Here is a 13595-nt window from a genome sequence, read left to right on the forward strand (position 1 = left end):
GCGCTTTGATACCAAGAATAGCCACTCTTTAAAGGCCAGAGTCTAAAACAATGTAGATGTTACACGGCCAAATAAATGATTCAAATGTTCCTTGACTCATTTGGTAACTAGGGCAGGACAGTGTATCTTTCTACCTCGAACCTTCTACAAGATCTGTTACACAGCTGCGACACCTCCCCGGTAGATATGCGAGGCAAAAACGTCATGCTGTAAAGTTCAGGCCGCGTCTACATGGTGGTGCTGTCATTTGTCACCACTGTATCACGCTGCAGGGACAAGCCCCATCATGGCAGAGACTGCCCGTAGACGGATAAGCAAATAGCAGGGGACAAAAATGCCTACGACAAACTGCCTCAGAATTATTTTTGGCAATTTTCCTGAAATTTGAAAAAAAAAAGAGACAAAAACCGAAGCAAAAATCAGGCGCTTAGGCTTAAACATACCGGTTTCAGCCCTTCCCTCAAGCCCCGTCGAACTAGGATCCACATGGTGCACATCGATAGGATCCTCTGCTCGCTGAAAGAAAAATAGAAAAGACACTGACGTCATGGGCAACACAACCCCCGATAACCGCGCGTGGGAGATTGAGAAATTTCAAAGCGGACGATGAAGTGGCGGTCGCATTTCAAGTGGCTGTGGAGGAGTTTATTGTCTGAAGTGTTTTAGTATGGGAGTGTCATCTTATGCTTGCAGATGTGAAATGGATGGTGATGGGCGATCTGGGGAGGATTCTGATCTGGGCGCTGCCATGGATTTCGGGCAGCCAAAAGACTAAAGTGGAGACATTTCCCACGTTCTGTAGGGTTTCGTGTTGATGCAGTAATATCCAACATGCATTCTATAGGCTTTTTACATGACGAATCTGCCTTGCAATCTCTGAGGCGAAACCGTGGATTGGATGGCGGGAAGGAAGTGAGAACCTTGGAACACTCAACATCTCTAGTACTGTGTACTTTGGATTCATCAAAACATCAAAACATCAAAACATCAAAACATCACTTGGAATTCTTATTTCACATGCCATTACTTCGTATTGTAAATCGCCTTAGAAACTCGACCACTTCTCTCGTCTTCCGTCTCTACCTTTCCGTTACCATCTTATTCCTACTCTTTGCTCTCTTCTCTTTTCTTTGTCCCTTCTCCTACCTTCTACCATAATCTTCCCTTTCCTTTTACTTTACGCTCCACACGCTCCCGTCACAACCTTTATCGATCCCCCACATTGTTGCTAGAGCGTTGCCTGTCGATCAACAATCAAGCCTGGTCACTGAGAAACCCCACCAAAAAAGCCAGAAAAACAGAATAAAAAAGAAAACCCCAGCAAAAAAAAAGCATCGGACGAGCCTCAGTCTGACAAAGAGGCTCCGCTACGTTGCCCTGCGAGGGTTTTGTCATTGAGAATCTTGCCTTCCATTGCCTTCTGGAAGCCAAGTTCCAATCGGATCCTTCGACCTGTGCCCGCCCCGTATTCCTACCGGCATTCATACGCTAGTCGATCACAGCCCTGCTCGTCTCCCCCCACTTACCTGCGCCCCTTCCAATTCCCTGCATTGCATCTTTCCTCCCGCTTTTGCCCCTCTTCATCTCTACTGTCCCTCCTGCAAATTTCATCCTTTTCTCGTATCGTCTCATCTTCTAACCCATACACACACCCTCATTTGAATACCCCTCACCCATCCTCTGTGAGCTATGTCCACGTACGCCTACAGAGAGCGTGAGCGCGACCGCGACTATGACAGCCGCAACGTCACCATCAAACGTTACGTCATACCATCGGAGGACAGAGAAGAGCGCCGAGAATTTATGATGACCCGAGACGATGATTACGGGAACCACGAGTTGATCACTCGGCGCAAGACTGAACGCGATGAGCCTTTCACGATTTCACGATACGAGAGAGACGTCGAGTACGATATGCCAGTTCGTCGTTATGAGAGGGAAACTATTGAACGTGAGTCGACCGATTCCCAAGCTTCTTCTTCGTCCCTGGCTCCTTCCCACCACCGCCCCAGGCTAGTGGAAGATCCTCCTGGAAGGCTCTATGGACAACATCTACGGCCCCCTAGTCCCATTCATCAACTCACACCTCGTCATCATCCAGCCCGATATGTTAGCCCGCGCCATTCCGAGTTCGAAGTAGACGAGGAGTACTACCACCGCCGTGTTGATGACCGCCATTCTCGCCGGGATGTAAGCCCAGGCGATTCGGTCTCACAGGCTAGCCGTCGCCGTGGTCGAACTGACTACGGCAGCGACGACGAATATTACTATCACGAAGAAACTCGTACATACGATGACGACCACCCCCATCGTCGCCGCCACCTAGCGGAAGGTGCCTTGGTTGGTGCAGGTGCAGCAGAGCTTTTTCGTAGCCACCGCAAGCGTGAAGGTGATGAAGTGAGCCATGGCATGAACCATGCTATGAAGACAGCTGGTGCTGGCGCATTGGGTGCCGTAGCTGTCAATGCTGCTTCACATGTCCGCGACTACTACCGCAGCAAGAGTCGCAGTCGACACCGTGCTCGCTCATTTGATGATGAACGTTCTTATCGCCATAGTCACCACAGCCATGGCCGTCGCAGCCGAAGCCGCAGCCGATCTCACTCTCATTCCCGGGCCAAGACCCTCATGGAGGTCGGCTTGGGTGCTGCAGCGATCGCCGCCGGTGTTGCCGCTTTGCGAAGCAAGAAGACATCGGATGAGCAACGTCCCAGCCGCTCTCGAACCCGTTCTCGTTCTCGAGCTCGCAGCTCTACCCGCACTACTGAGAAAGATAGCGCTAAAAGCGTGTCTGATCGTAACAAGCACATTGCGGGAGCTGGTCTAGCCGGGGCCGCTGTTGCAGGACTCGTTGAGCACCACCGAAGCAAATCTCGCTCTCGCAAGGGTGAGCGCTCGCATAGCCGACTCAGACAGGCGCTCCCTGTGCTTGCCGCTGGTCTAGGAACCGCCGCTGCTACCGGAATTTGGGAGAAAAGGAAGGCCGAGAAAGAAGGAAAGGAGAGCAAAAGTCGCGGAACAAGCCGATCCGGCAGATCACGCAGCCGTGGAGCTCCTGATGCCGCCTACCCTGATCCTACCCGCGACTCTGCGGGTCTGATCGAATACGGAAGGGACCCCGTAACCGGTAGCATTCCTGCTGAGCACTACTATGGTGCCCCAGCCGGTGCTGATGTTGCCTACTACTCCGATGAGGGCCAATACAACGGCCGTCGGAGCCGAAGCCGGAGCCGCAGCCGTGGTGTTCGTGACAATGATAGCTCTTCCGGCTCAGAGTCACGCCGTCGGCACAGAAAGCACCGTAGCCGCTCGCGGGACATTGCGGGAGCCGCACTGGGTGCTGGGGGCCTAGGATACGTTGCTCATAAGTACTCCCAATCTCGAGAGCGCAAGAAGGCCGAACAGGAAGATGACAGGGCTCGTAAGTGTGTTGAACTCCTGCCAAACAGATGAGAAGGTTGCTTTATTAACAGACGGACAGGGCATAATCATGGCCCTCACAATGATCCATACGAGGACAATTATGATCCGTCCCCCTATCCTCCTTCTTCTGGGAACCCCAAGTACCAAGAGCCTCCTGTGAATTATTATCCCAACACCAATCAATTCCCCCCACCCCCATCAACTACCAACTTGAATGCTACTCCATCGCCTAATCCCCATGGATACAACAACCCTAATTCATACAACCCCGCGGACTACCCTCACCCCCCCGGTGCGGCACCCCAATCCCAGGAACAACCGTACAACTATGGAGCGCCAGGCCCAGGGACCGAGCAATACGCCCCGCGGCCGCGGAGAGCCGATGATAATGTGAGTGCCCTGTCGGGCTCCACTTTACCCACTGATCACCACACGGACGATGGTGGGTCAAAGGAAATTGACGGCAAGGACAAACAAAACTGATATACTGCCCTGCAGGTCTAGCCTTATCACGCCAACTAGCCAAATCAAAGTCCGTACAGCGATCCAGCAGTCATAGCCCACCTCCTTCGTCGAAATCTGTTTCTTTCAACCTGGATTCGGAGGACAACCAGCTCGAAGATCGTGGCTACGAGACTGACGATAGTCAATCGATAATCAGTAACGGACGCCATTCTCATCGCCATAGACTCCAACGCCGACGCTCGTCTTCTGTGCCTTATTCGCCTGTATCCGATTCTGCTTCTGCTTCTGCTTCCTTTACCCATCCCCGTGGTCACCGCCACCGTCATAAACACCACTCTCATCACAATTCATCAGCACGTCAAAACTATTACAAAAAACCAGAGCAGGACTCCTCCAACTCGACGATTGAGCTACCCGAGCGATTTGATAGACATGGTCATCGTCTCCTAAAAGAAAAAGAGGATGACCCGGCCACTGCAAAGATCGAAGATTTTATCAATCGGGTTGCAAAGGTCTTGTTTTAAACTACTGCTGGAGTTTCGGTTCTGGATAAACAAAAAAAAACCAAGGATGGAGTTATGGTATGGGAGCCGATGATGCTCTCTTGCGCTTGGGATGGAGGTCTGATACCTATTCTTATTCTTGGCTCTTGATTTTTATGTTTTTGTTGTTTCCTTCGGTCGGCTCTTCGGCTTACGCCTTTTGATATTTTGCCTGTTATTTTTGTCCTGATTGATTAACTGTTTTTTATGACGACCTACATGTATGTCCGAGCTCAATGATTACGATTTATGACTTCTGAATGTCCTAGGATAGTACAATATTGTTTTTGTTCTTGTTGATTTCTGTTTTCTTATCTTACTTTGAAGAATCACATAATGCCAAATATCAATTTAGATCATCAACTGGTGGTTATGGTGAACCTTTCTAGTTTTGCGGCGCATATACTTTACTTCCAAACTGGCCTTCAAGATGGAAATTGTCTAAAGTGTGAGAAATTTGCAAAGAGGTTATGTACGCAAGATTTGAGTTCCCTTCATCCACATCCCATGTGGTCTAGTGGTTAGGATTGCCCGCTTTCACCGGGCCGGCCCGGGTTCAATTCCCGGCGTGGGAGCACATTCATTTCTTTTTTTGCATTTTCTTTTTTTGTTGAAAGAAATTTATTTAAACGATTTTTTTATTCAATTCTATGCTGTCTTCCACAGCTATACGTCCTCAGTAGCAAGGGAAGAAACGTGAAAAGATTTCAAATGTTCCCATGCTCAATCCATAGATGTCGTCACTTGACATGTGACTACAGCGTACAACAGTGTGATGTCGTTAGATTATGAATCTCACATCAATTGGACGAGGTGGTTAAAATAAAGAACCACCTTTCAAGCCGGGTTGCATTGCAATGTAGTACAAGTCCTTGGGTATACAGCACGATTGGCTTCCATATGCTAGATAGAATAACAATATTGAAAATTGTGATTAGATGTCAGCTGGATTGATACGAATTTTGAGCAGAGAAAGACTGACTGACTCTGATTCCAAGGTTTCTAGCAACACTAGACTATGTAAAATCCTTGCTGATATTCTACAAGTTCTAGGATCAATGGATTGAGAGTCAACTTCTGATTCTGGTTTGGTTTGTTAAGCCTTGCTGCGCCTTCCTGGCACAGGCGTGATTGCGATTCCTCAAGTGCTCTATGTGAGAAGTCATCTGTCTCGGTTACTAGTAACTATGTGAGGACCTCAATTGAATCGAATTTCTCTCACCGACTTTAGCACCACTAAAGTCAGTCTCACATATAACAAAAGCCTCGACAATATCAATGGATGACAGGAAATATACCGTGATGTATTTGTTCGTACTCACCATTTCTGACCGTACATAACACACAGAATGTAAGACAGTAAGACAGTAAGATCGATAGTACAGAGTATCTCGTATGTAATTTCCGACCCCAAGGATTTGCATGCCAAAAGTACCTCCAAAGTACGAAATACTAATGACACGTTCCATGACCCCAAAAGTTAACAAAAGCCAAGTACATCACCATCCCATCGCCAACCCCGATCTCCCAATAAGCATAACATCCACAAAAACGGCAAACGCAAAACAAGGGCCCCAAAAGAAGAAAAAGAAAAAAAAACCAATGTGAAACTCTGATTAGATTCTCCATGCACAAGCGAGCAACCAGAAATTAAAAATCTATCTAAACCATAACCATAACCAAAATTGAAATTGGTACTGGAATTCCCCGCGAAAACATTGAAGCAAGTAACCGTCCTCGTCCACCCGCCCCTCAACCTCATATCCCTTCGCCTCCATCACATCCAGGGCTTGAACGGCACGGCTAGAGCAACCTCGATGGAGTAACTGCATCCTGTCCACGTATGTACCATGTATGTGCTCCGTAGGTTGTACGGGAACTCCGTCTGTACATGCTCGGTAGGATGTACATACCCGGGCTTATTCGGCCAACGAGCTGGTCCTGATCATCGATCTCACAGATACCAATGAGGAGAATGTGATGAGTCGATTTGACGTTGACCAAATTGGCGTGTCGGTGGGGGTGGGTGGGTGATGGGGGCGGGCTAGTGGCGCCCTGACCTCTTCTCTTCTGGGGATTATTGTCCGATGAGCTCAGGGTTGGTTGGTTATAGGCTGTGCGTTGCGCACGGTACTTCTAATCTCTGATACTTGATTTGGGGGAGCAAGTTCTTGGCTCTGGAGGTTAGTGGGAGTGTAAGTGGTAAGTGGAAGAGAGATTGATGTGAGGCTTTGTGGAATACGGAGAAGAACCTTGGAAGAAGAAAGACCTAAAGAGTGCGTAACCTTACCATTACGGTGTTGCGAAATGTAATGTACTCATTGTATTTACAATGGTTACTGTATACGGATTACTCTTGTTTGCAACTTGGGGATGGGTGGGGCACGTGGATGGATCGCGTTCTTTCCCCCCCGTAACTTTCCATTCTACGGGGTTCGCTTATCGCGACCGGCGGTTTCGTCTGATTTCCCCCCCGTAAGGTTCCTTGGACTCGGGTCTGCTCTGAGATCAGAGATCAGAGATTAATATGATGGCACTTGGCATTGTGATATCAACTGGCAAATCCCTGCCCCAAAATCCCAGATTTTTCTCTGTTCTCCGAAAGAATACAGGTCCCACTCCGCACTTGAGGGGTAACCCATTGATGTATAGAGAAGCAAGCGAGAACAAGCGTCAAAGTACGGAGAACCGGGCAGTTAATTCTCCTTTCGGAAGCAGTTTCGTCTACGGAGCACTTGCTGTATCACTTCAGCATTCTAGACGATCAGGTTTTTTTTTTTTTTGGTCTTTTCTCACAAAGGTTAGGGTCGGAGATCGGAGCTTCGAGGTACCCGCGCATGCAGTTTGCGATCTAGTACGTTTACATTAACCGATCTTGGCACAATTCTTTCATTGCTTTGTCCTAGGCTTTCCGAAGAACAACCACCAAACAATTGATGCACAGTCACAAAGAAAGTAAGAGTCTCCAGGAGCAATGTTTGCTCGAAATCGAGATCTACCCGGCTTCAACCGATGCCAGCAGCCGAGTGCTTTACGCAGCGTGGTCACCCACATCACCATATCCTTGGAACCCAAGCCAATGGGTCAGCTACCGACATTGGTACTGGACTTTTGACAAACAGCTTAGTCCAGTTTGGAATTGATACGAGAGATGAAGGTCAAAAAAAGGAAAAAGGGGGGGCCAATGCTACAGTCACACTCCGCCTCACTCTAATTCGAGGATCATAATTTCTTCTGGTACTTTTGTTGACAGGCTTTCCAAGTCGGACCACTAGTACCAACGCCTGAGCCCTGACTTCATATCTTCACAAGAGCGGCCCGCCATGTGGCGCTGTGACGAGGTCATGCCCGGGGAGAGGATCGAAATAGGAATAGTTCGTACTTTTGTAAAGCCACCCATGCGCTTCCGACGATGTGAAAAAGGGAGAGTAAAAGGTGCGTATTCTTAAGCGCTGGGTGGTTTTTCTTCTGGAATGGTATCAAACCACAGCGCTGGGTCGGGATGGGAGAAAGGGAGGAAAGACCAGCGGTTCCAGCCCAGGAACGACTTGCGTGAATCCTGTACCCGCGGGCTTGGACTTGGAATCCTCGGCTGGCCTTAGTGTGCCCTTGGGCCGGGTTGGAGGATTTGACTTTGAACGACTCTCCACTTTGCGCTTCGGCAGGCACGGATGAATTGAACCTTTGGAATGAAATAAAGGGTAAAAAAAAATACCAACCAGGGAAGAGCGCGGGCGCTTCCTGTGAAATTACCACCCTCAAGTGGTGTGATGGATGGGCAGCAAGATCCCGATTGTCCAACTCGGATGATCTTTGTCTCAAGGTTTTCTTTTGCTTTGAATTCTGCACCTCAAACTTGAAATCTTGATATTGTACAGACTCCCCCGCGAGGGCGCCTGCAAGATCCCCGATTCAGTCGGATTCGTGGATTCCCAGACAGGTTCTAGGTTGAGTTTTGGTTCCCCTTGCAGGAGAGTGAACAGACCATCCGCTCCTATCAGCCTCAATCTTTGATCTTGGTTTGCTGATTCTTCACGGTCGGCTCGAGGGGCCAGACAAAGTGTTTACGTGTAAGGAGGCTCTTTGATATGCAGAAGTCTTCATATCTCACCTGGGTATTTCAAGGGTGAGTCAGTAATTTAAAATAAATGCGTCATAACGTTCGAATTGATGTAAACGGCAGCCACAAAGCCTAGACTTACCTACATGGTACTTTTCATCCTACTAGTGTACTCCAGACCTCATGTCCCCAACCTCAGAGGCCAAAATCCTGAACCAAAACGGCAAATGAGGTGCTCATGATGAAAGATCTGTTCAATGTTTTCAGCCACATGGACTATGGTCCACGTGGATACGATACATCTTATTGATCATCCTATAAGATCAATTACCCAGGTAATATATGCTGAAACTCATGGGACTGTGCACTGTGCACTATGGGGTATCATATCAGGTCCGTGGGACATGTCAACTCCAACGTCTGTGCTCAAACAAGGCAACAGAAACAACAGAAAAAGAAAACTGCAACATTGAAAATTGTATGTAGGTTGTGCGTCAGATCCTACCAAACAGAGCGCGAGAGTTCCTGCGCTGGCCAGATTCAATACATATCACATTTTCAAGTGGAGATGAAACCGTATTTAAGCGGAGCTACACGACCGTGTTAGCTGCAAGAAATCAAGGAGAGAAAATGTGGCTTTGGACTGAAAATTGAGCACGACGAAGACACGTGAAATGGAAGGATCAATGACTTACTTGGATGGTTTCGTTATTTTTTTTAAGGGACTGATTTATGTATGCATTTCAATGTTGGGGAAGTTTGTCTCCCATGCACTCTACTGGAACGAGTACATTCCGCCTCAATAATTACGGAATACAAACCTCGGCCGATCCCGCTGTCATATAAAAAGAAAAAAGAAAAAACAATTAACAATTAACAAATGACAAATGACAAATGAAACAAAGGAAATGCAAATCTCGCCAGGGTCATGGAGCATAGGTTGTGGCTGGTACATTAGTAGGCTGTAAGTTGTCGACTGGAGTTGTCAACTACTCAAGATGAGGATCCATCCTCTGCTCCACCTCAGCTTGACACGACATCCGATCTATTCGCCATGAACGAATCAGCGACCCGCATCGCCGATGAAGAATATCAACGCTTAGTTATGTCTGTGCGATGCATGGTCGCATGGCTCTATCTCTCACCGCGCATTGGTCAGTCATTTTTACGTACGCGTAGTTTCCCACTCCCCAGCATTCCAGAATCTGAATCCGAAATCTTCGATACTCCATACGGAGATACGGAGATATAACTCCATGTGTGGGTTGGATCCAGAAATTCCTCCGAGATTTTCGGGGACGATCGACGCGACTGGCATGGACACTTCCCTCCCCCTTGTGGCTCTGGAACATGGGGTCTGGGGATGTTTATCATTGATGCCATATCTAATCTTATTATGACGGTCAGAAAGCAGAGGAATTAAACCTTCAATGACTCAGATCTTAAAAAATAAATTTGTCACCAGCCCATCCCCTGTTCCAACACAAACAAACACTTCGGTTAGATTGCGCATCGTCGCTCTACAACCCCAGTCATCTATCTGCATTGTCGACCGCCGCTGCCGCAGTATGTATTGTAGATCCAGATTCAGATCCAAATTCAAATCTAGCAGCGTACATAACTCCTGTCTTGGTATTGACGCTAGGATCCGAGACCGAGACTTGCTTTAGGCATCCTGCTCCTTCCCTACCGACTATCAAGATCTAATGCGACGTCCCGCGTCGGAGCTATGTGTTTGTGCAGTATCTTGAATTGGAGACCTGGGGAAAATGTCTGCCAGAGCGACGATCATTTGCCAGAACAGGCCGCATTCCACCAGTCTTGTGAGCCACCCCCCATACCTGCAGCTCATTGGACATGCAGTGGACTTCATCTGCATATCACTTGGGCAGGGATTCTCTGTGTCCGGGGGGTGTTATCTGTGTACATATGTGTCAGCATTAAATGATAGAATGCAAGAATTCATTCATACATCATACATGTTGTATGCATCAGAAGTGAGTACAGTAGGGATGACTTGAGTCCAAGCGCAGGATAAACAATACCTGCATACATACATAACACGTCAACGGATCCGGTCTTAACCGCATAGTTAGCTGTGGCTAACTGCTTTCCAATTGATTGCGTGATTTTCGTGTTCTGTTTTCCCCTCTCTTTTCATACCGTTGAACTGGAGCCTTGGGAGGTCATTACAGCCACTCGGCATCTACAGAGCTTGATTCAAAGAATGAATAGAATGAGAGAATCCCCCGATACTTACCTTCGCCCTAGCCGTACAAGCTACGTAGCAGGCTGATTTTCAGTATCCCTTGCATTATTCAGACTGATACCCCTACAAAACTCTATCACTACTTGTAGGTAGCTGCGTGGATGTATAGGCTGTACATAGACCGCATATCATGCATGGCGTGCAGAGCACAGGACAGTATACGTCCTGGTTGCTGTAGTTCCATTCTTATCCAACCGTGACCCTGCAGCCGCTTCAGACCAGATAGATTTGCGAGATTGAATATTGGTCTTTTTTTTTCTTTTTCTTTGTCCTTTACCCCCTCGGTTTCAATTTTTGCCGCTGGTACCTGGGTCTATTCCAAATAGGGCTTACTTGATAGCACACCGGTACATGTACACCGGTTCTTGATCTGGTGTGATTGAGGGTTGGAGCCCAACACTAAAAAAATATCGGGCAGGATGCGCCCAACCGGGCCCAGAGGAAAGGAACATGGAGAGCGGGTGAAAAGTTTGAATGTAGCTAGATAAGGCGAATTATTTGCCTGAAGGAATGATTTTGGGAAATGGCTGTGTATGGGGTACAGTATACAGATTGGGCTCAGCACAGCCCCTTAACGTCCACCTGAGCCATTCAAATGTTGGGGAGAAAATTCGAAAATGACTTGTTTTAAGGCTGAGTATGTGTATGTACTGTAACAAAGAGTACTCTGCCAATCGATCTTACTAACAAAACCCACCTCACATCTTATCTTCGCAACGTACATCACATCTACATTATGATAAATTGATCCAACATTGACTTGGAATAATTTGAAATATTTGAATTGAACTGCATTTCCCGTTAATAACAGAAATTGCAACTCCAGAACTCCACCAAGAACAGGCCAGGACGGGCCGAGTCAAAACTATTGTACTGTAACCAGCCGCGAATGCGGGTATCATGTCCATCATCGACTCCACCATGCAAACCCGACGGAATCCCGTCTTTTAACTGGCCTGATGACAACAGTCTATTAAATTCGGACATGATGACAAGCCGGAGTTGCTGCGCGAGTCAACGGTTAGAAAGAAGCAAAGAAGGAATATTCACATCAGGCCCCTCTTGCTGCTAGTCTTGTGTGACTGCCCCGCGTTGGACTCGTTCCAACGGGCCGAGGAAAGAAAAAGGATTGAGAAAAAAAGAATTTTTTTATTATTATTAACGACAGGGGATGAGGTTCAAGGTTCAAGGTTCTGTGTTACTGTTGTTGTCCTTCCCTTCTAGTCAAGTTATTCTTTTTTTAGAATTTTATGCTCAATTTTATTCGATATCTTTTCTTTTCCATTCGTGAGAAAGGAAGCATCAGGTTCAAGTGTTGCGGTCTGATATCATTTGGGAAGCGTACACCGACCATTTGATATGATTGGTATGAGGGGTGGAGGTATGGAGGTATGGATGCCCACATCGCTAATGAAGTCTTTTTTTTTGGAGTCGGTGTATTCATTTTCTGGGACTGAAATTTTAGGATGCCCACCTTTTATTGGTTTTTTTTTTTTTTTTTTCATTTGTGGTTTGTATGTTAATTTTACCATTGATTTGATTAGGTGGATCTACCTATATTTTAAGGTATTTTCTCCGTTGGTGCTAGCAGCTAAACGCATTAGAATATGAAGAATACTGAACAGAGAATTTCCAGGGCAAACCCGGATGATAAGATCATAAGAACATTGCTACAAGCATTCCCAGGTAGGAAAGTGTAGCTACATTAGAGATGACATTCCGTGACACCAACCTTTGAAAGTGCCAGAAATGTCAAATGTCACCGGTGGGACCTTGTATTTCCATGTTTCTTATGATTTCCATTATTTCCATGGTTTAATCCGCGGTTAGAAAGTGCGGGAGTCCCCTGAACCGGGGAAGAGCGGTAATTACCAATACCCGCTTTTCCAAATCATCCAGAAAACCCATGGAACTTCAGAACACGCGTTTCAGCTCAAGATTGACTACAACTGGATCTCGTGGATCAACATAAAGTGTCCTGGTTTTTTTCGAATCAGCAAGTCGGGGAGGGTTTTGAGACCGCCGATCTGAACTTGTGGTGGATCCTCTTAATTCAAATGTTCTTCTCAAGCTCATACTCCATAATCAGCGGTCCAATAGAGTTTGCCACACCAGGACATTGTTTTTGCGCCCCCTTGCAACTGATGGAAAACCCCTGCAACCTACTGTGCTTGGATCTCTCCCGATTGTTATTGATACAGTATAAAGTTCATTCTGATCGAGAAAATCAGAAACGATCGGGAGCAAGTATCGAGATAGACTCCGGCCAGTGGCGCGGATGCGATTTGACAGGACGAGTGTTAAGATTTCCCGGGAACTAGAATCCTGGGAAGCGATCCCTGTCTCAGTGATTAAGCGTCATCGGGAAAATCCCCTTTTCGCGCTGGTAGCGAGGCCAGTTTCAGCGGTGATTGAGTAGAGACAACTTACTTGGTCTCCACACGCGGAGATCCACCGGATGAACTTCCTAAACCTAGTGCTGGAGAACTTGGATTAATTCCCGGGAGAACGGAGCGAGAAATGATCCTAGCCTCAGAGTTGTATCCGTAGTCTGCCAGGCTTGAAACTGAGTAGGCATCTTTTAATTTTAAAAGAGAGAGAGAGGTCAATGGATTACCAACCCTCGTGGCTTGGTACATGACCACTGCATATCGTGTTAGAAATCATAATATTTTGATAATTCCCGAATCGGTTTGTCCATTTTCTGGGTATATACGTTTTTCTATTATCATTGTAATTATTATTATTTTTTTCTTGTGCATTTTGAATTTCCCCAGCTGAAGAGAGACCCACTCGTTCTCTGTCAACTCGGGAGGCAAAAATAAGCAAGAAACGA

At 47.0% G+C, this 13595-nt stretch overlaps 1 protein-coding gene across 1 annotated transcript; it reads left to right on the top strand.

Moving 5' to 3' along the window:
- Positions 1 to 1689: 1689 nt before the first annotated feature.
- On the top strand, positions 1690 to 4412 carry N7466_009302 (DUF3824 domain-containing protein; the record flags this gene model as incomplete). Its single annotated transcript, XM_057168691.1, has 3 exons — positions 1690 to 3421; positions 3482 to 3865; positions 3928 to 4412. 3 exons carry the CDS (start codon positions 1690 to 1692, stop codon positions 4410 to 4412), a joined length of 2601 nt encoding a protein of 866 aa, XP_057017397.1.
- Positions 4413 to 13595: the final 9183 nt, after the last annotated feature.

The sequence above is a fragment of the Penicillium verhagenii genome (genome assembly GCF_028828195.1).
Source record: "Penicillium verhagenii strain IBT 33310 chromosome Unknown utg000009l_segment0_segment0, whole genome shotgun sequence".
In the NCBI taxonomy this organism is placed as follows: domain Eukaryota; kingdom Fungi; phylum Ascomycota; class Eurotiomycetes; order Eurotiales; family Aspergillaceae; genus Penicillium; species Penicillium verhagenii.